At 35.9% G+C, this 25950-nt stretch overlaps 2 protein-coding genes across 3 annotated transcripts in view; one reads left to right on the top strand and one right to left on the bottom strand.

The window, feature by feature from the left end:
• Positions 1-12056, top strand: part of LOC142354601 (ubiquitin carboxyl-terminal hydrolase MINDY-3-like) — a 245816-nt gene extending 233760 nt beyond the window's left edge. For both annotated transcript variants that reach the window (XM_075406929.1, XM_075406930.1), the window contains 5 exons: positions 4717-5113; positions 5551-5754; positions 7505-7682; positions 10972-11143; positions 11657-12056. In XM_075406929.1, coding sequence (XP_075263044.1) covers positions 4717-5113; positions 5551-5754; positions 7505-7682; positions 10972-11143; positions 11657-11769 — 1064 coding nt within the window. In that variant the 3' untranslated portion in view covers positions 11770-12056. The remainder of the gene's footprint in view (positions 1-4716; positions 5114-5550; positions 5755-7504; positions 7683-10971; positions 11144-11656) is intronic.
• Positions 12057-21640: 9584 nt separating this feature from the next.
• The window catches only part of LOC142354133 (uncharacterized), a 52234-nt gene continuing 47924 nt past the window's right edge, over positions 21641-25950 (bottom strand). Inside the window, exons 9-10 of the mRNA XM_075406401.1 lie at positions 25631-25868; positions 21641-21815 (exon numbers count right to left, since the gene is read on the bottom strand). Coding sequence (XP_075262516.1) covers positions 21641-21815; positions 25631-25868 — 413 coding nt within the window. The remainder of the gene's footprint in view (positions 21816-25630; positions 25869-25950) is intronic.

Raw genomic sequence — 25950 nt, 5'->3', positions numbered from 1 at the left:
TCTAGTGGGTTAGAAAAAGCTGGTGGTCGATCTGACAATCTTATTTCTTTAGTTGTTTTTTTCGTGGTAGGCAACAAGCGTCTATCGCGGCTATTTTCCGGCAATCTGCCGGCTATGTTTAAAAGGCATGACACGCAAGAAGTCGATCTTTACGGTTCGATGGTGGCATCTTTGTTTCGTGAAGAGTTACTGCTAAACTCGCCATTAGCTACCTTGATCAGTTGCCACAGAGAGTGGGATTGCTCCCAACGTTCATAATAGCTTTCCCAGAATGTGGCTAGATTAATGCAAGTCCAATAAATTAAGCGATAATCTGGCAGTATGTTCGCCTAAATGTTGGAGCTGGAATATGTCACCAATGAGAGGAGATTTATTCATTAATAGATGCTCACCGTCTCACCCAGTGAAGGCAGTTGTAGCGAATTGCGGGAGCTCACATTAAATATGAAATCAATTGATGAAATTATCGAACAGAAAGGGGGCGATAATTTCATTAAGTGGACTGTTGATTTAGGTTTGAACAATGTCATTGTTATTTCTGTTGACATTAGTACACTTAACATTCAAACGCTAAACATACCTCAGAAACAAGTCCGAATAGGTTACTTTTTAAATGTTTGCATTGATATCCGGCCCGAGGGTTCAGTTACCGTCAATCCGAAACCCCAAGCAAATTAGACAATGAGGGTGAATTGTTAACTGTTAAAGCTCACACGGAAATGCTAACGCAGCAGTTTCTTGCCGGCAGTTATCAGACTCCGCTCCGATCACCAAACCTATACAACCAGTTTTTGTCGCATGAGACTGACGATAAATGATACCTAAAAGGACTACGTGAAAAAACTCACCAACAATAAAGAGGAAATAAATCGCAAAATACAAAAATGCGCTGAAAAGCACGCACCGACTCACGGTCGATTCTCAGTTGAACAAGTCAGCAAGCAACTGGCACAACTCCACCAAAGATTGCAGTACAAGATCAAACGATGTCAAAAATTGCGCTTATCCGATTGGCACAACTTAGAACTGGATACTGCCCCCGCTGAATTCTCACTTGAGTTCGATCTGTAACAATGTTGAGAACCGCTGTCCCAATTGTGAAGAAGCACTTCATGACGGAGTTCACATTTTCAACTGCAGTGAGAATACCACGGACCTAATAGTGATTGACCTGTGGGAAGACCAGTAGATGTAGCTAACTGGTTTGAATTAATTCCTTCAGTCCAACATGACCACACTGCACAGAAATATCCACCTTACTTGCCCCTTTCCCTAGAATCAAGTTTTGGATAGGCAATCATACTAATAATATATCTTTTTTTAATCCAATTGCAACTAAGAAACAAGTTAAAAACGGCAATAAGCGCCGATATCCTGACAAAATTACCCGCGAATTGCAGCTCTGTGCGACAGCTACAACATCAACAAGCAAATTTCCAGAAAACTTATAAGGGCATGCTGTGGAGTTCATAAAATATGAGCTTTTTTTTATCAGGAAGAGTTCACCGTCTGTTTCAAGACGTCGTCGATGAAGGGTTCCCGTGAAACGCTGACGGGTCAAATTGTTAGGGGAAATAAAATGCTATACATTGCAGGGGCTAGAAAAAATTTCAGAATTTTATCGGCTGACAAAGTGTTCATTGCGATCGTCAAGTTGCGATTCCAAGGATCAGTGTTAGTAAATTTTAGTGATGAAAAACGTTTCGGAAGACAGTACAGACGGTTCCTTGGTCACCGTAGAAAGGCTGTGAATGACCTTCGGTCATTGTGTTGATCAGTAGAAACGGATGACACTAATATAAAAACGAGCAGGTGCGTCACAAACACTTCCGATTAGTGCAACATATAAGAAATGTCATAGTTTCAGTTTTAATCCATTATTGTTCCGCGTGGGCACGTTAGTAAACAGAACTAATAGTTTGTGAAATTTTGTGACTTGTCATTAATGGTCGGTTTAGTTTTTTGGAGAGCCGTTATTGCGCTCCTATTTAGCCTCATGTAATCAATTTAGTTTTACTTTTGCCGACTTATTTCGTTTCTAAGGTTCCATTTTTAAAGTGGTTCTGCTCAATTGAGAAATTGCTCAGCTAAGAGATAGGAAGTAATCCTGTCATGTTGAAAACGAAACCATTCGAAAGCGAGTAAATCGATACTATGTATTGACCATTTGCGATTTTTCTTGACTCTTTCAAAACCCACAAACATCTGAGGTGATAGTTGACCGACGCCGTCGCTTTGATTAGTTCGACTTTATTTTTAAACATCTTTTTCAAAATGGAAAATTTATATTTGAGGCCGCATGGGGAATATATATATATATATATATATATATATATATATATATATATATATATATGCTTTTTTTCTTCAGTCTAATATTCACTTTTACGCATCGTAGAGAAACAAAACAGCATTTTTCAGCCCCTAAATGCTACTTTCGATTTTATTAATTGCTCTCGAAGAGAAGCCAATATTGTAAACGTGTGTGTGTCTTTTGAGCAAAATTTTTGCTTGACCGTTTTTTGACTTTTTGAGTGAATTTTACATCCGCGGTCACTGAAGCAGGCTGCAATTGATTAATGGGGTCTTTCCCATTATAGCCCCTCAATGAAAATATAGCCCCCCATTATGGTATATTTACCTTGATTGGGGGTTAATTATTCAAATTTGTTTAATAATGCTAACAAAAACAAAACATAAAACAAACATTTTTACCGGTTCTTTAACCTGTAAGTACCTCTTTTTGATTTTTAAATCTTGTAAATCATCAGTTTTCGATATAACCAGAACAGAGAAATTTCAAAAATTTAAAAGTTTTATAAAAGCGAAAAAATCGTTTAATTTCTCGTCTTTGAAATCAGATTGTTTTCGAAACTTTAGTATTTTTCATTTAATTTATCTGATTTTGCTTGAAAGAAAGCGTATCCTAGTGAACAACTCCTACTCCTGATGCACAAGAAACCTAGAAAATTAATTTTTCTCGACGGAGAAAACGACTAAACAAATCTGAAATAGTTCATTTGTCTTTGCTGTTTTCTCTGGCTTCTTTAACAAACTTTTTTGTGTAAAATTATACGGCCTCTTTATCACAAAATATTCATTTCAATATAAAAAGTATAAGAGCATTATTTGAATTCACAAGGATAGAAACAAATTTTTTTCTTTGAAGTTAATATTTTTTATAGATTTGCGTACATTTACGCCAAAACGTCCTGGGAAGCCGACGTCCCCTATCTCATTAAAAAATGATTTATTTGAATATTCACTGAGTTGATCTAATAGGTCTGTACTTTAGAAAATAACAACAGAAAACAAAAGGCTATTCTTTTGTTACTGATATTTCACGTGGCTTCCAATTGTAATTTTAGCATTAGTCTCCGGTTGACTAGCAGTTAAAGAAGTTGCCATCATATTTCATTTTTTAACAGAAAAATTAGTCTAGGTATTTTTTTGCGAAAGTTAGAAAAATGTGTTTGTGTAAATTTCACCAACCTTGTAAACCTAACCTACATCTTTGTTCTCATTGTTGTTTTTACAATAACAAACAAGATTGGTTCTTTAAAGGGCATTAAAAACACAACAACAGAAAAATCTACCACGAGAAGAAAACGAAAAGGTTTTTTTTCAACTACCTTGAATTCAAAGACTTAACTTAATTTTGATGCTTCTGCTGTTCAGTTGGCATTGTGTTGATTAGCAGTCCAATTTGACGCACTCGTGAGCGCTCCTGAGCACGTTCTTTTTTTATAGTAAGAATATCAAAGGTCTTTTTGTGAGAATGGTTTTTTCCATCTTACTGTTAAATACTAGCCAAAACGATGTCCTCCAGTTTGATAAGAGTTACATTTGACTCTAAATTTAGCTTGATTGGTCATTTATTTTTGAAATTTTGTTAAAGAAAATGAAAATAGTTATCGAAAAACTAAGAAAAATGTTATCTTATCACAAGACCGATATACTCTCAACTGTTGTTTGGTTGACTTTAACATAATTTCTCAATTGATCCCTATTTCTTTGGCTGGTCAAAACATTGAAAAGAAAAATTTTTTGTTTTGATTAGTCTAAGTTGTTCAACATTTCCAAATGTAGGACCCTGAAATAGGAAACTTCTCGAGTTGTATCCAAAAAGACAAAGGTTGAGGTTATCTTTTATGATTCATCGTTTTTCAATAAATTTTTTTTTTTCGAGAAAAATCTTCTTTGGATCTGGAGTCAACTGATTGGCAACGATGTCTTCAGTCCGGAGTAATTAAAATTAAAAATAGAACAGTGGAATTTTTCTTTTGGAGTTCCTAATCAAATTTTTGGTTTGCTATTTCTAGCATGCAAACTGATCGCAGCAATTTTGTTTGCAGATTACTATGTGTTTGTTTAGGCAAAATTGTGTTTGTGACTAATTTCTCTTGTTGAACGTTATATTTCGGTGAAAGGCTGTTTTATTTTGCAAAATAATTCAGAATTCATGTGTTGTAACCGCTAGTAAAATTTTATCAGAAAGAGTTTTTCATAGTAAAGAACGTCCTACTCAGGGTTCATGCTGATAAATTAGTTCAAGGTGAGCTTCGCAAAACTGCTTTCTGGTTATTAAAGTCGAATCAGATTTTTTTGTGATATGTACGAATAACGTCATTTGTTACAGAATCAAAATATTGATTCTAATTAACTAGCGCTATTTCGACATTATCGAAAAAAAGTGATTGTTTTCATTTTTTGCAGAAACGCTAAAGATTGTACAAATCACCCGAAGTGGAGATGAAAATGAAAAGGAGGATTTGCATGCTCGTATGTCAATCAAGGAGCTGCCAAAATCGGCAATTAATGGAAGACAACAAATCGCTTCTAATTTTCTCAACGAAGGCGGTGTTCTCGCTTTCGTATATTCTATGGTGCTAACTAGAGGATTGGATCAGGTTCAAAGCGATATGGGACTTCAAATGGACCCACTAATTGAAAGTGTTCACGCGCATGGGTCCGTGGCGCTGACTAATCTTTGTATTACTGGACGAGCAGTGCCGAACTTGTTTGATGATTCGAGGGATCTTGGAGGTTTGGTGCTGCAGGGAATAAACGAAACGCCTGATATCGGATACCTTTCATTAATGGAACATTATAGGTTAGCTTTTAGATTGCATAAACCCATCTGTGACATTTTCACTAACTGTAATCAAGCAAGAAATTCGTATATTGGATATTGAAGTATATCAGAGCAAGCATGCTCCACCTAGTTATAGTCGTGAATTAATCCTGATTATAGAGTAATTTTAGAGAGATCACTTGCTGCTTTCGATTGTTTGGGAAGTTTCCTTTCGTATCCTTTTTTATCACCACCCCACTGCCGTTCGATTCGCACTTTATAGTCGGCACAAACTATCTAAGTTTGTAATTTAACAGCTGAAATAAACATTTTATCGCAACATCAGCAAGATACGTCAAAGTAAATTTTAAAAAAAACGAAATTTGCTTCAAATAATGATAGATAAGAGAAATTCGCAGAACTTTGTCCCTCAAAGGCTTAACAGCGTTCTAATAGAAGCTTTCTTTTTTTTACAGGTATATAGAAGTCGGAGAGCGTATGAAGAATCCTCGATACCCTATTTGGCTTCTCTCCAGTGAAACCCACCTAACTGTGCTGTGCTCATTGGAGAAGAGCTTATGTGCTGCGAGTGAAGAGGCCAATTTGAAAAGAGCATTTGCTAAATTTGACACAGAGGGCAATGGATTTATACAAGAAACGCAACTGCCTGACCTCATGCAGTAAGTGAATGTAGATCTTTCATTGGTGGTTTATAAAATTCGTATTGAAGTATTTAGCAATCCAAATATGCCTACTGCTTTTAAGTTTTAGTTTGTTTACATGCTTCATATATTATTCATTATTCAAGTCTTTCCATACCCAGGGTCCAGAAAACCTCATTAAGGGTTTGATATTAAGTTACTGAAAAATTTTTTGAATTTTTTTTAATCGTATCTTAAGTTTCTCCAGCCTCCAAAGTCTAGGAAGCTTATCTGGGTTTTTTTGACGAAACTTAACGCAATTTTCTTCTATTTTTGTGACATTTTTGTCATTATTCAGGTTTTTTGAGCCTCAGGTGTCAGAAAACTTCCATAAGTGTTTGATATTGAGTTTCTGGAAAATATTTTTTGGCCATGGATTAGTTTTTAACTTTTTTATCACAAATTTTAGCATTTTGTTTTTAAAAAACTATTTTTTTGTCAGCTTTTAGGTTTCTCCAGCCACTAAACCTCATCTAGGTCTTGATAATAGGCTTCTGCGTAGTTTCTAGATTTAATGGAATTTTCTTATGATTTTAATGTCACAAATTTAAGCAATTTTTTTAAAAAATGTTTGCAGTTTTTTCAAATTTTTGGAATCTTTTGATTTTTAAAAAAATGTTTTTGTCACCAGGGGCGCAGGGACCTCCTCAAAGGTTTGATAATAAGCTGTTGCATGGTTTCTAGAGTTAATGGAATGTATCAATTTTTAATGACTCCTTTTCAGCAATTTTTAATAAAATTCATTTTTTTTCAAATTTTAGAAAAATTATTATCATGTTCCAAGTTTGTGGATCTTTATGGGCCAGTGAAACTATTTTAAGCTTGGAATGAGGATACTGGATAGTCTCTTGAGACAATTAATTTGTTTTAAAGATATTATTATCTTGAATAGTTGTAAGTCAAATTTTAATGATCAAGTTTAACGTTCATTGCTAGCCGACGGCACTTTTTAAGTCTTGCAAATGGGTTACTTGACAGAACAAATCCAGAGACAAAAATGGTTGAGAGCATTTTTTCATTGCAGAATGTGGAAACTTTTCTTTTGAATTTTTCGCTTGTGTTTTTCTTTGATTTAATTACTAACATGGCTAGAAAACAAAGTTGCAGAGTCGAATCCCATCATGGAAAAAATTCCTTGCTCTCTTTCTTTCTCTGTATCGGTTGGGATTTGACTCGTGGTCCTCAGAAACGGGGTAAGAGGTAGCGCCCAGTGGGCAATAAATTATGTTAGAGCCTTTCAGCTCAGTAGTTTCCAGGTATGCGATTCACAGAAACTGTTTTCACAGAAACTTACTTATGGTGTCAAGGGCGGCTCTCAGAAATTGATCCCACACAGCTCCCAGATCAGCCCCCCCCCCCCTCCCCCCCAATCCACTGCTGCACCACCTCCCCCACCCACCACGCTGCGGTGCACCCACAGCTGCGTTCACCTCACGCCCCTTCAATTAAGCTAAAGCTAGCCTCACTAAACCGTGGCTAGCTACTGACGAAGCCAACCGCTCGCCGGTCGTTTGAGAGCAATTCGGCCGACGTTAGTGGGTTATGTTTGAAATTTCGAAATTGTTAAATTTTCCTCCCGACTCGATGGAATTGGGAATTTGGTTATGCTCATGCAAGTAGTAGATTTTGCAGAGCGGTACATCGGTCCCAAAAATGTTCTTACAGATAATTCAAACACTGTCCTCATATTTCCACTTTTGAGTAAAATATAGCGTCAATCGCGTTACAGTGAACTGGGTGAGGCGAATGATCATGAGAGTGTGTTGAGAGTGAAGAGTGAGTTAGACTCGGAGGATCTAGGCATCATCACATTGGGAGCAGTCATGCAGAAGTATCTGCCAGAATCAGCCCAGCTAACCCTACAGTCAATCACTGGGCAACCAGTTGCTCAGGGCCAAGAATTTCAGGTACGCATTTGGTTAAAATCCTTATTCAAAAATCAGATATACTTAAACAGAATTAAATTTTTTTATAGTACAATAGAGCCTGTCGAAGAACTAGAAGTAATGTAAATGTATAGTACAAAAGTTTTTTTCGTCGGTTCTCATCCTTAGAAGGCATAGGTTTACGTCTCGCCACGTACAGCTGGTATTTTAACTCCTAATTGAGGTTATAAAAGAACAGGTGCAGAGCAAAGATCATTTAATATTTCCAGATATTAGTATCGGCAACATTAAAAAAGCTTTTTGAGGTTTTTGTTTTTTGACTAAAATCAATCAGCTTAGAGGCTGCTAGATAAATGAGAAAACAAGTTTAGGTATTTTATGACTTCTGTGATTTTTTAGAGAATGTACGTGCATAAATTTTCTGTGCTCTAAAAATTTAGTAAGTTTTTACTCAAACAATTTGCCGTCTATAAAAATTAGTTTAGAAATTAATTTTTTATTGTTTTATCGGACAGAAAAACGAAGGGGAGCCAAGCCCTTATGATCGTAATGTTTTTTAAATCAAATTCTCTAGACACAAGTTCAGATTATAAAAATTTGCTGAAAGAGGATACTATGACCAGAATGCTAAAATGCCTTTAGTGAAGATATAGGCTAGCGGAATAGTGTCAGAATATTGGCAATAAGTGTTAGCTTTTATCACACTTTCTAGCCAAATTGTTTACAAGCCCTTGAAATGTTTTGTTTTGAAACTACATCTGAAGGCCAAATAATGGGGCTAACGACGTCATCTAAATTACATCGCCACTTGACGACACTTGCTTGAGAAATCCGTCGGACGTTAATCGGGTTGTTTTTAATAGCCGCACAGCGATAGCTGGGGCTATTATTGGCCTTCACTTGGTTTTTTTACAATTCAAAGAATTTGAATTGTATTGGTGCGCTGTGTTTTTTTTTTAAGATGTGTCCACACATTTTTCAATGATTTTGATCGCTCAAAACGGGATAAACAGGTAAAGCCCAGCGGGTATTAAGTTTCATTAGAGGCCCAAAGTGGGCTTTAGTTGTCCTTCAAGTGCTAATAGTGGTGCAGTTGCTGGGATGGTCTTAATTTAAGGTTAAAAGGTCATTTTTAGGAGTTTTTGGGCTCAAAATGGTGCAATTTTTCTCTTTTTTTGTGATTTTTTGGAGTTTCTTTGTTTGATTAATCTTAGGTTGAAGTTTTTAAAAGTTGATTAAGGTCGTTTGAGACACAAAATTGCTTGTCATGACAATTTTATGAGCTATAAGTTTTGGTACTACAAACAAAACTCGCGAAATGATTCTAATTTTTGCAATTTTTTCAGGTTTTTTGAAAATTTTTGTCATTTTTTTGAGTTTTCTTAGCCCTAGGTGCCAAGAAACCTCCTCTAGAGTTTGATAAAGGGTTTGATGATAGACTACTGCATAGTTTCTAGTGGTAATGGAGTGGTTTTCAACTTTTTGCCATCATGAATTTCAGCATTTTTCACAAAGCTTGCAATTTTTCATATTTTTTTTGACATTTATTGTCATTATTCAAGTTGTTTGAGTCCCAGAGGCCAGAAAACCTCATTAACGGTTGGATGATAAGTTACTGAAAAATTTTAGTTGCCATGGAATAGGTTTCAACTTTTGAATATCACAAATTTTAGCAATTTTTTTTGACAAAATTCGCATTTTTTTCAGGTTTTTAAAAATATTCGTCATTTCAGTTTTTCCAGCTTCAAGGACCAGACAATCTCCTTTGAGGCTTGTTCATAGGGCACTTCATAGTTTCTAGTAACAATGGAATGGTTTTTAACATTTTAGTTTCTCGAATTTTAGCATTTTTTTATAAAATCTGCAATTTTTTTAAGGTTTCCTTAAGTTTTTGTCAGTTTTTGATATTCGTCCATTCTCAAGTGCGAGAAAACCTATTCCACGTTCTAATAAAAAATTACTGCATGAATTTTAGTTTCAATGGATTTGTTTTCTACAATTTAACCTTTCGACTTTTGGAAGTTTTTTGATAAAATTTGCAATTTTTTTCAAGTTTTTTCAAAACATTTGTATTTTATTTATTTTTTCTTGTCTCAGTAGACAGGTAACCTCATCCAGTGTTTGATGGTATGTTATTAAATAATTATTAAATGCTAGGGGGCAATTGAATGGCTTTCTACATTTTATTAGAACGATTTTCTGTTTTTAAGTTTGAAATTTTTTCTAAAAATTATTGCCTATCGATCTATGAGCCAATGAGTTTTTTAAAGCTTGGAATTGGGTTACTGGATAGCCGCTAGAGACATAGAAATGATTCTGAAGATATTTATATCACAATTTTCAGCAACGTTTTCTGATAATTTGCAATTGATTTCTTTTTTTTTCTTAAATTTTTTGGTCATTTTTGAGTTAATCATCGATCTTCAAGGGCCAATGAATATTTTTCAGTTCTTGCAGATATAATACTGGACCGATTTCAGAAACAAAAATTGATTTTGAACATATTTTTGTAATAGGTAATTTTAAAGGGAAAAAATTTTGCCTTAGGTTTGAAAGCTTCGAGTTTTAGCAATGAGTATATTTTGTTTAGTTTTGATTCTTTAAATTTCTCAATTTTTGATGATTTTGTTTGTTTTCTGGCTGGAATTGTTCAATTGATCTGCTGGTGAGGTAGAGTACGTCTGAGTTTTTCATTCAATTCTTTGAATTGTATTTCAGGACTTGTCCTGCTATGTTTTTTTGTTTCCTCGTCATGATTTTTGTTACGACCATATGACGTCACAGCCACTTTTTGTTCATTCGTTCAGGCAATGTCAACTGAATTGCATGCGTGACTTCATTTTTCGCTCTTAGTGGAGCGAGTTTTTTTGTTCATTCGCGTGATTAAATTTTTGGTCACACTTGACTTACCTCACTCTCAAAAATGACTTCCTCACTTTGAAATTGAATTTTATTTACTTTAATTCAAAGAGATAAGGTCAAATGGATGTGTGTCACTCTAAATGAAGGTTGAGATCAGCTAATAGAGGCAGCAATAACTTTACAGATATTTAATCAAAATATAACAGATCAGCCTTCAATGAAAAGACAAATTTTTTGGTCTGTCTTAATGTTTTTTTAGACTGCCGATCTACGAATCTATTGCGGCTATTTTCGGGCAATCTGCCAGCTATGTTTTGTTTTTTTTTAGTTCCTCCGTTTTTTCTAATTGAGTTGGAGGGAATGTTTGGGTGAGCCTTTAGACACGGTTTATATCGTGCTAATTCTGCGTTCTCCGGCTGTTTTCAAAGTTTGAATAAGGTATGTTTAGGTAATGACTGATATTCCTTTTATTCACTATAATGGACTACATTTCAAACGGAATACGAGCAGCAGTAACAGCAAAGATGATGACCCAGCAGTAGAGAAGAAAGTGCAGTCATTAGAGCACAGTTTCAGTTACGGCATAGGGATTATAGGACTGGATGCTGGAAGGTTGGCTGGTTAGTAGAATTTATGCAAATATTGACCGGATTTGGCAATCATATTCAAGAACCATAAATGGTTCCATATAGGTAGGCTAGTTACTTAAAGGTTACTGACAATTTTTTGTCAAAGATTTTGTCAAGATCTAAACGAGAGCCATTTGGTGTGGTTATCCCGGATAGCACACACTTCCGCGAAATTTAAGATCTATTTTAGAGGCCTCGTCTTAGAATTTCATTTTGCGTAGAAACCGCCTTTTTGAGAAACCTGGGGGATGAAAAGGCGTTGGTTTTAACGTGATAATCATTTGGTTCCCCAGGTCGGAGTTCAGATTTTATTCAACGAGAAATACATAGCTTAGATTTCTCAGAGTACCAAAAAAAACTGTGCCGTCGTTTTAAGTTGTTGTTTTGGGCCAGGCTAGTTGCGGAACTTTTGCAAATAATTTTCCCACGCCTATTGCAGATCTCGTTAGTTATCACTGTTTTCGCCTGAAACGTTTGTCGATTATATTAGTGATGTGTTTGCAGGTGCGGCTGGTGTGAAAGAGTCGAAATTAGATCTCATACTTTCCACAAAATGGCCAGCAATAAACATCAGTTGGAGTTTAGGACCCCAGCCTTCGGTCGATTGGAGCAGCTGATCTTTTCATGCCTTGTCAAATCAAAGTTTAACAACCCCAGAAAGCCGAATGCAATAATACACTACCTTGCTAATCAATAATACAATTTCAAACTATATATGGATGTCTAATGATGCATGAAATATCAAATGCCTCCAGTAAATAAGTTGTCTCTGCGGAGCTAGACAAGTTATGTTTGACTGAAGCATGCTGCAAGGCTGATAGAATTATTTAATTCGTTTGTACAATTTTCTCTTTGCTTGTTATTTTAAAATATGATAACAATTGAATTGAAAATATTCGCGGCACGTTCATACTTAACTCTAACAGTGGAGATTTTGCTGGCCTTTAAGTCACTAATGACCATTGAAACGCTCGAAATAACTTTACGCTCAAATGGATCTTCGGGCCATTATCATGGGTTTTGATATCAAAAACTTTCCGATTAGAAATCCTATTATATGTTTTGGAATCAGCATGAGGACAAATAGAGTCCGAATAACTTAATGATATTCGGCCAGAAGGAAAAGGTTAATCTTTTTTAAAAAAAAACTGAGCGTTTTTTTTTCATTCTCCAGCATGAGGTTGCGCTAAACAGGAAGATAGGCTCATTTAAAAGTTATAAATTGCTCTCGAGCGAAATTTGAAGCAATTAAACCATATTTAAGGAACATTCGTTATTTGAAGGGCGGTTGCGGACCTTTCGAATTCCTATTGTTACCCTTGCTTCACACCATCCCCACTCCACCGCCATTCCATCGCCCTCTAATGCAAGCGCCATTTTTCTACTCAGATCCCTTCTCACTGCGCGTCAGTCGGAGGAAAAAGTAAATTACGCGCCTAAAACAATTAATTGATCTTAAATGAAGTTATGATTAGAACCTGGTAAAGAAAGAAGGCAATAAGTTTCTGAGCATCTTAGTGCTCTAAGCGCTAACTGTGCGGTTTAGCAAGCTGCTCAGAAAAGCTTGCGGAGGCACATATGGCTTAAAAGGCGCCTCTTATCCTTGCAATCTGAGGCTGGCAATGCTTACGCTAGGTCGAGAGCAATACTTCCACCACTAGACAGTTAATTGCTCTTCCTGCACGTCGGTTTGTTGACGTAGTAGAACAAATTGAAGAGCTTGAACAAGATTGAAGTGTTAGATGTGAAAATATGCGCTGAGATTAGCAGTTTTTAATAGATTGTGAAGTGTTTTTTTAATGCTGCCGTCAGCCTCTCAACCGATATTTGGACGCTCTCCTTTTTTTAAATAAATATAAAGAATTTTAATTGTACTGGGGCGCTGTCTTTTTAATAGCCGCGAAGCGATAGCTGAGGCTATTATTGGCCCTCTCTTGGTTTTTTATTAATTGCTCTTGAACGAAGTTCATAGCAATTATTGTAAACGTGTGTGTCTTTTTTTATGCAAATCTTTCGCTTGACAATTTTGCGCTTTTCTTCTAGAACATTCTTTGACTTCTCAAGTGACTTTTTTTACGCTTTCGTTCATCATTTTTGAGTGATCTCTAATGCTCTCATTCCGAAGTAAAGTTGTTGCTAATATATAATCAGTTGCAGTACTGCAAATTCAAGTGAATAACAGCGCAGTTGGTAATGCGGGATGCTGTGGATCGGTGAGGTCAGTGGTTCGAATCCCGTTGGGGGAAGGGTTTTTTGCACCCATGAAAAAAAATTGATTTAGTCTACAAACCCTGAATTAAATTGCTTCGCCTGTCGTTCAAGCGCAATTCTTCCGACATTTGTCGGTTTATGTTTTTATATCGTCGTCATGATTTTTGTTGCGACCATATGACGTCACAACCACTTCAAATCTGCTTTTTGTTCATTCATGCAATTTCAACTGAAGTGCGTGCGTGACGTCATTTTTCGCTCTTAGTGGGGCGAGTTTTTTTTGTTCATTTGCGTGATTAAATTTTTGGTTACACTTGACTTACCTCACTCTTAAAAATGACTTCCTCACTCTAAAATTGACTTTGGTTTGCTCTTATACAAAGAGATAAGATCAAATGAGTGCTTTTCACTCTAATTGAAGGTTGTTTAAGAGCAGCAATTAGAAACAGCATAAATTATATAGATTTTTTTAAAAGAATAATTTTCAATGAAAGAATAATTTTCTTTTTTGGTCTGTCTTTTTACCGTCTTTTTGAGACTATACAGATCTTTGAAGCTATTGTGGCTATTTTCTGGCAATTTTCCAGATATGTTTAAGATCTATTCGCATATTTTCATTTTTTGAAGTCAAATTGAGGTGATGATTTTGGTCTCGCCGAAACAGGAAAAGCACCAAGAAAGCGCGTTTTGCAGTGATGTTTGACCAAAAGTTTGCATTCTTGCTGTTCGTTTTCTGTTCACAAGCCTCAATTTGGCTTGATTTTTGCCGTTTTTCCCCCATTGTTTTCTATTTTAATGGTATTCCCGATCCATTCATAGTCCATTCTAGGTCTAGTTGTTTGTTTAGTCAATGAAAATTCTTTGAATGGTATCAGGACTTGTCTTGCTGTTTTTCAATTCCGCTTTATCTTTTGATCACGTTTTTGGTTTTACATAATTAACAATATTCACGTTTGACTTAGCTCACTCACTGTTTTAACTGAATTTATTTTAAGTTCTTCCACGCACTGAATTGCGCAATGTAGTGAATAAGGTTAATGTCAAAAGAGCAAAATCAAAAACGGGATAGACCAATAAAGACCGGTCATTAAGTCAATGCAATATGTTATCAACATTCATTAGAGCATTTGCTGGCTGGCAATAATATTAAGCTTTATGGCCTTCAGTTTGGAAGCTAAATTAAATATAATTTCGGAAGTAACCGAAACTGTGCACCATATTGGTGCAGTTTTGAAACTTAGAAAAAACCTATCAATTTTTTTTTGTTTCTCCGGCTTTGTTTTGCTTTACTCCGAACTTCTCCGGTTTAATTTTTTTTGCATCGGTTTGCAAATTTTTGGGCTTCTGTTTCTTTTTAACCATTTGTTGAATTTGTTGAGCTTTAAGCGTCCTTTATGGCTTTTATTTTTTTAGGTTATAGTTTTTAGGTTGTAGTGGCAGTTAGGTTCGTTAATAGGTTATAGGTTATAGTGGCAGTTATCAGAATTCATTAGAGCATTTGCCGGCTGGCAATAATATTAAGCTTTATAGCCTTCAGTTTGGAAGCTAAATTAAATATAATTTTGGAAGTAATCGAAACTGCGCACCATACTTGAGCAGTTTTTGAAACTTAGAAAAAAACTATCAATTTTTTTTGTTTCTCCGGCTTTGTTTTGTTTTACTTCGAACTTCTCCGGTTGAAATTTTTTTTGCGTCGGTTTGCAAAGTTTTGGGCTTCTGGTTCTTTTTAACCATTTGTTGAATTTGTTGAGCTTTAAGCGTCCTTTATGGCTTTTATTTTTTTAGGTTATAGTTTTTGGGTTGTAGTGGCAGTTAGGTTCGTTAATAGGTTATAGGTTATAGTGGCAGTTATCAGAATTCATTAGAGCATTTGCCGGCTGGCAATAATATTAAGCTTTATAGCCTTCAGTTTGGAAGCTAAATTAAATATAATTTTGGAAGTAATCGAAACTGCGCACCATACTGGAGCAGTTTTTGAAACTTAGAAAAAAACTATCAATTTTTTATTGTTTTTCCGGCTTTGTTTCGTTTTACTTCGAACTTCTCCGGTTGAAATTTTTTTGCGTTGGTTTGCAAAGTTTTGTGCTTCCTGTTCTTTTTAACCATTTGTAGAATTTGTTGAGCTTTAAGCGTCCTTTATGGCTTTTATTTTTTTAGGTTATAGTTTTTAGGTTGTAGTGGCAGTTAGGTTCGTTTATAGTGGCAGTTATCGGAATTCCTTAGAGCATTTGCCGGCTGGCAATAATTTAGCTTTATAGCCTTCAGTTTGGAAGCTAATTTAAGTATAATTTTGGAAGTAATCGAAACTGTGCACCATACTGGAGCAGTTTTTGAAACTTAGAAAAAAACTATCAATTTTTTTTATTGTTTCTCCGGCTTTGTTTTTTTGTTTTACTTCGAACCTCTCCGGTTAAAATTCTTTTTCGCATCGGCTTGTAAATTTTTGGGCCTCTGTTTCTTTTTAACCATTTGTAGAATTTGTTGAGCTTTAAGCGTCCTTTATGGCTTTTAGTTTTTTAGGTTATAGTTTTTAGGTTGTAGTGGCAGTTAGTGATTTTCTCTCAATTTTTTGAAACTTTTTTGCTTGCTTATAGCATTCAAAATTTCATGGTTTGGTTATTTGTTATTGGGCAGGTTTTAGCAACACAATGAATTTTTAACACCAAGAAATAGTTTAATGCTCTCAAACAAGTCCTGCGATTTTTTAATGCAAATTTTTGCTTTCCTCTGAAACTTCTTCTGAAAAGCGGAATAAGCAGGTTAGGCCCCGAGTGCATTAGGTTGCTGATTGCTGATTAGCTTTCTTAAAATCCTTCGCCTGACTTTTCTCATGGTGTGCGATTAGTCGATGTTGTTTCAAGGAGGAGATATGAACTAATGGTGTGAAGAATGGTTGTTATTTTAAGAGTTTGACCCCCGCAGTTAAAACCTTCAATCACTCACCACCGCCCCGCACCCCCCCACTGAGCCCCCAACCCTCATCCACCCTTCCATCCTCCTTCACCTGACGATCTGTGGCTGCCTTCCCTAAAGCACGCCCTAACGCTTGCATACTTATTCTTGAATTGACTGCTGCCGAAGCCCGACAATAAGGGACAAATTACTTGTCTGACTTGACTATTAGGGATTTTGTGATGTGTTATTATTACTGCGTGTGTGCGGCGGGTGAACAGCGAGGAGCTGTTTTATGGAGGTCTTGCATAGATGTATAGTGGTTACCGTCACATTACCTGCATCTCTCAATTGATACACAACTTTGCTATGAGTACTGCTCAAGCAATTTGTGCAAATATTGCGGTCTCTAACTAGATTGTACTTTTGCTCAATTGCTGCTTTCTGGTAAGTAGTACAAAATGTTATGAATTGGATGGTTCCAGATTGAAGAGAGGTTAGACTGTGGTTATGCCATGTTGTCTGAAAAATCGTTTATGGAATTGAAGTTTGTTTATGGAATTGGTGCTCTGAGTGTTTGACTACTTTTTTCTTAACTGTGTCATAAATAAGGTCTGGTGATTAATCATCCATGCCTCCAAATTCGTTTTATCATACCTCCATACCTCGTTTAATTCTTTGAAATAGGGTATGTTGTCCATTTAAGTAATACTATCTGAGCAATTTGTCTTTCACTGTTCTCAAAAGAATAGTAGTTCATTTAGTTCGGAAACTTAATCCAAATTTTGAGATCTTTGGACTAACTGCTTGACTTGTACAGGCAACAAATGATTCGTTGTTTTGTGAGTTGCAATTTTGGCATAGCGATTGTGTGGCATTATCGTGTATCATTGAAATGAAGAGAGGAGACTTGTCATCAAAAGTTGGCACTGATATTTGTTAAAGGTTTAATATACTTTTGAAATCAACCCGTGTTACATTGGTGTATATCGGGTTGCATCCGGATTGAAGCTTTGCGTTGCTCATGTCTGCCTCGCTGTTCCAGTCGCATGTCTGATTAGTCATTTGGCCTCTGGGATAGTTCTAGTTTCAATTTGTGTTCCCCATAGAATCAAGATCATATGTAACTAGATCATAGAACATGCAGTAAAACTTGTTTGAATAGGGTCTATTAGATGATCACCACTGCACAACTCCTGGTTGGATGTTCTTCTCCTTTCGTTGTGAGAAGATTCACCGCTAACCTCATCTCTAAATTTTGTTGATGATCTCGTCCAAAGTGTTAACAATATTTTTGCATTCAAGAATACGCAAGCGTAATTTTTGCTGGTGATCAGTCACAGCGTTTCTGATGTTTTTGTGTGGATTTTCCACAAACAAGTAATTTGCACGCTGTTTGATCTCCTGCTCCTTTTCTTCTGTTGTCTTTAATAAAAGTTTCATTGATATGAAGCTCTGGCGTCTGTTGAGCCGTGGATCTGCTTAAGGTTTTTTTCCACAGAGCTTAAAGCAATTATATAGTGCCTGGCTTTTTCGGATTATTTGAGACGTTAAAATTTTTTACGATGAACTTTTGCGATGAAAATTTATGGCAACGTTTTCCTTGTTAGAGTTTTTTCAACCTCGGCCTTAGTGATTTCAGTTGTCGTCATTAGTGACTAGAACTAACTCAATTTCTTAAACGGGTTCAGCTTACTATGGTTACTGCTTTATTATCTTCCCAATTTTGTTTTCCTTACGATTGGTTTGGTTTGTTTCTGGCTCTTTTGATTTTGGTCAAATCGTTGCTAGCTCTTCTTAGTTGGGTCGGCTCGTCTAGTATAGGTCGGCTCGTTTCTGGCTGCACTGGCTTGGGTCGGCTCATTGCTGGATCCTCTGACTTGGGTGGTTTTGGTGCTGGTTCCTCTGGGTTGGGTCGGCTCCTTTGGGCTGATGGCTTCTGTCGGTTGATTCAGCTCGTTCCTGTCCCTTCAGCTTTCTGATGGCGAGTTGTTGTCGCCTCTGGGTTGTGTCAGGTTGTTGTTCGGTATTTTGGGTTGGATCAGCTCGTTGTTGGCTCCTCTGTGTTGGGTTTACTCGTGTTTGGTTCTGGCATTTATCGGCTGCTTTCTGATTCCATTTGGTTCGCTGCCTCCTCAAGGTGCTGTTTTGTACCCCACGAGGTAAGTAATTGCTTGTGTAACCTCAAAATTTTGCCTAGAAATCGCGTTCCATTTCTCTAAACAACTCGAATGATTCTTCGCTAGAGACGACCAGAGGCTGTTACACTTTTGCTGTAGTTAGTATGCATACTGTGAACTATCTTGATACTACTATCTTGATTTTAAGCTTAGTTACTCTTGTTTTCTGACTATCAAAATTGGACCTTTCCAATCGCAACAGCATGGCAAACATTAAATTAAACATAGCCGGCAGATTGCCAGGAAATAGCCGCAGTAGCTTTGCAGATCTGCAGTCTCAAAAAGATTTAAGAAGACATGACTAAAAAATTTAGTTTTCATTACGAAATGAGATGTTAAATTTTAATTAAGAATCTGCATAACTTGCTGCCTCTATGAGGTGCTCTTAAGTTACCTTCAATTAGAGTGATAAGCACTCACTTGACCTTATCTCTTTGAATTAAAGTAAAGAAAAGTCAACTTAGGAGAGGAGGTCATTTTTGAGAGTGAGGTAAGTCATGTGTGACCAAAAATTTAGTCACACGAATGAACAAAAAAAAATGCAGTTGAAATTGCATGAACGATTTAACAAAAAGCAGATTTCAAGCGATTGTGACGTCATATAGTCGTAACAAAAACCTTGACGACGAAATAAATAAACATAGCTGGACAATTCCTGGAGTACAATTCGAACATTCTTCAATGATTAAACAAAAACGAGAACCAGAATAGATTATGAGTGAATTGGGAAAACCATTTCTAATACAAATCAGATTAAAAAAAAAACAGAAAATCAATGTAAAAATGCCGCATGTGAACAAAAAACCATTAGCGAGAAATGGAAATTTGGTTAAAACAAAAAACTAGGTCTAGAATGAGCTCTGAATGGATCGATCCGATCTCCAAAAGTTGAAAAAAACATTTGAAAAAAATCAAAGTAAAATTGACGCATGTGAATAAAATAGCACTAGTCAGAAAGTGAAATTTTGTTCAAGCACTTTTCTCTTACTCTACTTTAAAATTAGAGCGAAAAAAATTCACGCCGCAAAACCAATCGTTTTTTCGTTCCACTTCCCGTTTCGGCGTGATCAAATTAACTACTTCAATTTGACTTCAAAACTCATGAAAATGTGTGAACAGATCTTAAAAAAACATAGCCGGAAGAATTCCGGACACATGAAGGAGAAAACTGTCCACACTTATGACTGCACAACTAGAACAACTATTGTGAACCCTGAACCTCCAAAAATGCCATAAAAAAGTTAAGGAAGAATAGAGACGGCATTCAAAAACAAATTGAACAAAAAAAAATTGAAAAAACTTAATTATTTTTGGTAATAGTGCGAGGAAGCATAAAACCGAGTAAAGTTCCTTTGCAATTGAAGCAATGAAAAGCTCGCAAAGCAATTGACAAGTCATAATAGGCTAAGAAACTTGTCTATGATTAAAAAAAGGCGAAAAAATTAGAAAAACGGTTTAAAATTTCTCAATTTTTCTGTCAATTTTCCTAAGAAAAAACAATTTATAGCAAGAAAACTTCAGCCAATTGGTATCTGAATGTTCCTTAAGTAACAAGCTTCTATTCAAATCCCACATAATGCATTAAAACAAAAATAATAGGCAAAAATCATTAAATTTCGTCTAAAAATCAGCAAAACTGATCAAAAACCTCATAATTAGCTTTAAACTCAAATTAACCACTTGAAACCTTCAATTCCTATCAAAAGAAACCTAAAAGTACTACATTATCATAATGAAACTTTATAACCATCAAAATTTGCAAAAAAAAACTGCTTTTAAAAGCCGCACATCAACAAAAAATTTCGGTCGCTTAGAGAAAATTTTTTCACACATCAATTTCTCGCTCTCTCAAAAACAGCAGTATGAACAAAAACCACTCTCTTTTCGCTCCGCTCTTCACTTTTGTTCAGCACCAAAATCACTCTAAATTTTTTCACGCGTTTCATTTCCCGCTTCAAAAATCACTCCAATAAAATTGATTTAAAAAAAGACTTCTCCAATACATCTCTTCGAGTCGTAAAAAAAGACAGCGCCCTAAACAATTCAAATTCTTTGAATTGTGAAAATTCTTTGAAGTACAAAAAAACGAAGAGAAGGCCAATAATAACCTCAGCTATCGCTTCGCGGCTATAAACAAAGCAGCTTAACATTCTTCTCTGTGTAAGCGGAGAAAATGACAATGAAAACGCGTTTAAAAGTAAAATATTCATGCTTTAGTGAGAATCAAACATTTTGAGCAAAAGTAACACTTAGATGGCACAAATTCTGCTGTAGATAGCTTTTTGGTACCATAGTTAAACTTTTTCAAGTTGAAATAATCTTGCCTCGAAAATTTTTACTTCGTGAAAATAGGGGTGCTAACTTACGTTTGCCGTTCAGTATATTAGTGGTTATAATTTTATCAAGTATTTTTCCAAGTGTTTAGTTTTACAGTCACGTGCTTTCTTCATTTCGTGGAAGTTATTGAATTTCGTTGGTTGTAGGGCGATTGATCGACCACCCACTCTGAAAAGGCTGTATTTATTAAATTTGACACCCTGTACGCACAGTAAAAGGTTTATTTGCTCTCCTGATTACCTTCGTTTGCACAGGGTTCTTACACTTTAACGCTCCACTCTACTGTTGTACACTGATTTAAGGACCCCAAAGGTGTATTGACATACTTGAAAACTTGCCACTTATACGTACTGCTTTTTAAGCGTTTAAGCTACAGACACTTGACCAGCGGTTTTAAGTATTCTAGGGATATTTTGAATTTTGAGAAATTATTTACACGTTTTGTGAGTTTACACTGGCTAGGCTGAACGATTAATCTTTGTTTTAACTGGACATACTTAAAATTATACTTGAAATGCTGTATGAGCGCTGGTTTTTATTGATATACTTGTTTTGTAATGCTTCAGCGCTGAAACAGAATTATTTGTCAATCAGGCTTGACAGATCTTATTATCAATTTAAAATACTCTGAACAGAGAAAAACTGTATTTGATCCGCAAAAGTATATGATCTCAAAATGCCTAATAAGGATAAGTTTAAATCATCATCACTAGCTCAATGTAGCTCCTTAAGTGTCTAATTTCTGGGTCTTTCTCATTACCCCCCCCCCCCCCCAGCTTAGTGGTCATAGAACTTACCCCCGAACCACACTGTTACGGTAAATATAGCATACTGGAGGGCTCTAATGAGAAAGAAAGAGCCCAATGTTTTACTGCAGATCATGCCACCGGTAGACACTTTTTCCAGGGTTGTGTCTTGTAGCCTCCGCCCACTGACTGGCGCCCTGTTTTGTCACCACTCCCCCTCCTGGTCTGTCTCCGTTTGAACCCAGTCCAAGCCTGGATCCGAGAGCCACGCTGCCTATTAGGTCATTTCGCTTGTACCTGCAATGCATACTTTTTCTACTCAAAAAACTTAATACAAAAACCTCCAAATAACTTTAATTTAAGTGGTCAACAACAGTCCAGTGGTTATAGTAATCATATAATTGGTATCCAGGATGAAAGAGGTATGGGCCAAATCAAGTATAGCCAGACTTTGACACTGGCTGACCTTTCCTGGTAATCCTACTAAGATCACATATGATGTCGCGCAAATCAAAACGTATTCCCTATTACGATCTTAGCTTGGAAGCTAAGAAAACATACATGATCCTTGCTGCCACTTGTTACAAGATTTTATTCCAGACAACATAAATTTTTGTATCTTTTTTGATTACCTTGAAATTATACAAGTCTTTATAACCTTTTATGTTTTGCTGGAAAACATAGCCGGGGATCTTGAATCGAGTCGTCGCCTATATCGGTAACTAAAGTTCGGCTGGTCCAATTCTCTGGTTTTTGACCTCTCCTTGGGTACTCTCTCTGCCTCTTAAGATTATACCTCCAATTATGAAAAGGAAAAAGAACTATCACCGCAACTCGGGTCCTTATTTCTTAGTAGTCATACAAAGGTCATGTCGTACAAATCATAACCTTCCTAATAGTATTTTTGTACCGTTCAAAAGAAATCATGCTTGATCCTTGTATAAAATGAAAAAAAACAATGCAGAACAAGTCCTGAAATACAATCCAAAGAATTGAATGAAAAACTGAAAACTAATGTACCTGACCAGCACATCAGTTGAAACCAGCCAAAAAGACAATCTCAAAAGTTGAGAAACTAAAATAACCAAACAAACTAAACAAAATATTCATTGCTAAAACTGTTGAAGCTTTTGCCCTGAAGGCCAAATATGAAACAGTTCAATATACTCATTAACTCACGCACAAGACTTGAAAGAGATTTTTTATCCACTAAAGGCAGATAAATATGAGATATGCAAAATTTTAAAATCCAAAAACTTGACACTTGCAAAATTTTTAAAGTTTTAAAATTTCCTGACATGTTTTGGCCAGTGGAGTGCTGCCATGTGACGCATCTTCAAGACCTTAAAATGTGTCGTTGGTCTGTCAAGATCGTTAAACTCAGCAAAAAACAAAAAATGTTCAAAATTAATAAACAATGGCAAATTTTAACAAAATGTTGCTAATTTTCGTGATATTAAAAATATCAGTACCATTTCATTGTCTCCAGAGACTATCCAGTATTTCTATTTCTAACTTCAAAGAGTTTCACTGGCTCATAAAGATGAATAAATTTGGAACATGCTAATAATTTTCAAAAATATCAAAAAAATCAAAGTTTATCAAAAAATTTCCAAGACTCGTGTTTTCAAAATATTGATAACCAATCCATTTCCTCTGGCAACTATGCAGTAACTTATTATCAAACCGTAGAAGACTCCTGGGCCCATGGTCTCAGAACACTCGCTGGCGAAGAACTTCAAAAAATCTTGAAAAAATTCAAGTTTTATTCAAACACAATTGCTAAATTTCGTGATAATAAAAAATCTGTTTCATTGCCACTAGAAGCTATGCAGTAACCTATTATCAAATTTTTGAGGAGGTTGCTTGACAGCTAGAGCTGAAAAACTCAAAAATGGCAAAAATTTTCAAGAATCTGAAGAAATTTGTGGAATTTTGTTTTAATTTGCGTTTTTGTGTTTCGGGTATAAAAAGAAATAACTCGTAAAGCGGTCATAAAAGGTAAAAATGTCTTGCAAAAGACCTTTATCAATTTCTACATACCTCTATTCTAGACTGGTTCAACAAAAAGTTTGAAAATAGACGAAAAAACGCTCAAAATTGCAACGTTTCGGGCTCGAAAACTCCTAAAAATGATGTTTTAACCTCGAAATACGGCCTTCCCAGTTGTATTACCTCTCTAAGCACTTGACGGACTAAATGCGGCTATTGGTTTCTAACGAAACTTGATGCCAACTGAGCTTTACCGATTTATTCCATTTTGAATGCTCAAAGTCATGAAAAAAGGTGTGTAAACATCTTACAAAATAAAAAGATAGCAGGACAAGCCCTGACGTACAATTCAAAGATGTTTCGTTGACTAAACAAAAAACTAGACCTATAACGGACTATGAGTGAATTGGGTAAACGATTTTAAGAAATCAGATAAAAAAACAGAAAATCAATGTCAAAATGCCGCGTGTGAACAAAAAACCACAATATTGGTTCAAACAAAAAACTAGGTCTAGAATGAGCTATGAATGGATTGGGAAAACATTTGGAAAAAAATTTGATCCAAAAAATCGAAAAAAGAGAAAATCTAGATGAAATTGGCGCTTGTGAACAAAAAAACCAGTAGCGAGAAAAACGAATTTTTGTTCAAACACCGTTTTCTCATTCTCCTTTAAAATTAGAGCGAAACAATTTCACGCCGCAAAACCACTCGTTTTTTTGCTCCGCTTCCTTTTTCGGCGTAATCAAAATCGCTACTGCAATTTGACTTAAAAAATCATGAAGATGTGTGAACAGAATTTTAAAAAAAGTGCCCCAATACAATTCAAATTTTTTGAATTTAAAAAATATCTTACAAAAATAAAAAAAGACAGCAGCAATACAATCCAATTCTTGGATTGTAAAAAACATGAATGATTGTTATGAATTTTTTTGTGAGAAAAGCATTTAAGAAGCTTAATACATGTGATTCATATTTACAGCAGTTATTGTATGACGTGCATGAATTCATTTATGATCGTTGTTTGGTTACTAAGAAAGCATATAGACTACTAAGAAAAATTTGATCCTTGTAGGACTAACGAATCACATAGGTTGATGATAGGAGTGAAAGGAGGCACATAGGTTGCACTAAATGGGTGATTTTGATGCAGCGATAACAGCTGCTGGGGCCTTAAAGTCCCCCAAAACGTGTACCTCTGAAAAGGGGCGGGGTTCCAGAGAAGATGGAAGCCAGACATAACAAAAGTGAGGGTTCCTAGTGAATCTGGGGTGTGACGATGTTTCCTATTAAGAATTTTGTTGTCACCCATTGCGTAAACAAAACACAAGCTATCTGCGTTGCTCATTGACCTGCATGGTGGCCAACCTGACGAATAAGATCATTTTATGCAAAAGCTAAAAATTTGTAAACGAGATGAACTTACTTAAAGGATCAAAATTTGACAATTATGAGATTTTCATTTTAATAGTTACTGCAAGATCTGCCTGGCTGTTACTGATTGTTCTGAACGTGTTTTGTTAAAAAAATACCCGTGTTTTTGAGCCAAAAAATAACCGGGACAACTTTGACTGTAAACGGTTCCAACTGGCACCAGTTATTTGGTCCTTAACTGCAAATTATTGTTGTGAACCAGGGTAGGAAAAAGGTGATGGCACCATTTTTGTAAGAAACGGTTTCTGTCTCCAATAGTTGACGCTGAGCATAATTAACGCATTTTTTCTCAACAATTATGTGCAAATAGTTTCATTTTTCATAGCGACCAAAACCGGTAAAAGTTACGGCAATTTTTTCTGCTTTAAGTTTTCTCCGCGAATTTCGCATTATTACCCTTGCTAATGCCAGTTATGGGCAAATATTTTGTATATTCCTTGTACTAAGAATTCATACAAATCATGTGTGGACCATCATGGTTACTGAGAATCGTATATGCCCTATTTTGACTACTAAAAATTTTGTACGATGAGCAACCCGGGAAACGCCGACCTGTGCCAAATTTTTGAGTAAATTCTAATCATTTTGCAGCTCGTTTGTAAGAAGACTATACTTCCTTCTGCTTTATCTTTTTTTAAGTCACTAAGTAATTCTCATTTTAAAAAAGAAATAGGGTTTATTTACAAACCTGTCGTAGTCAATAACTTGTAAATGAACAACAATTGTATCCACGTCACATGCTTCCAAGGGAAACAGAAAGGCTTCCTGAAACACAGGATGCAAAGTCCGTTTTCTAACCCCTGTCCGCCTGCTCTTCCGCCCACTTCCGCTAGATCCACCTATAACTCCACGTTTTCCGCTTCCTCCGCATGTCAGAGTTGTCGAGTCAGACGATGACGTGGACAGCCATAGCTTGACGAAAGGATCTGTAACACTCTGACTGCTAGAAAACCTTGAGGAGTGGCGGTTTATTACATATATTTTATGCATTTTTTCAAAATGTCTGCG

This window comes from Convolutriloba macropyga, chromosome 15 (assembly GCF_964194025.1).
Source record: "Convolutriloba macropyga chromosome 15, txConMacr16.3, whole genome shotgun sequence".
NCBI lineage: Eukaryota > Metazoa > Xenacoelomorpha > Acoela > Convolutidae > Convolutriloba > Convolutriloba macropyga.
This window is presented reverse-complemented; position numbering and strand designations above follow the sequence as displayed.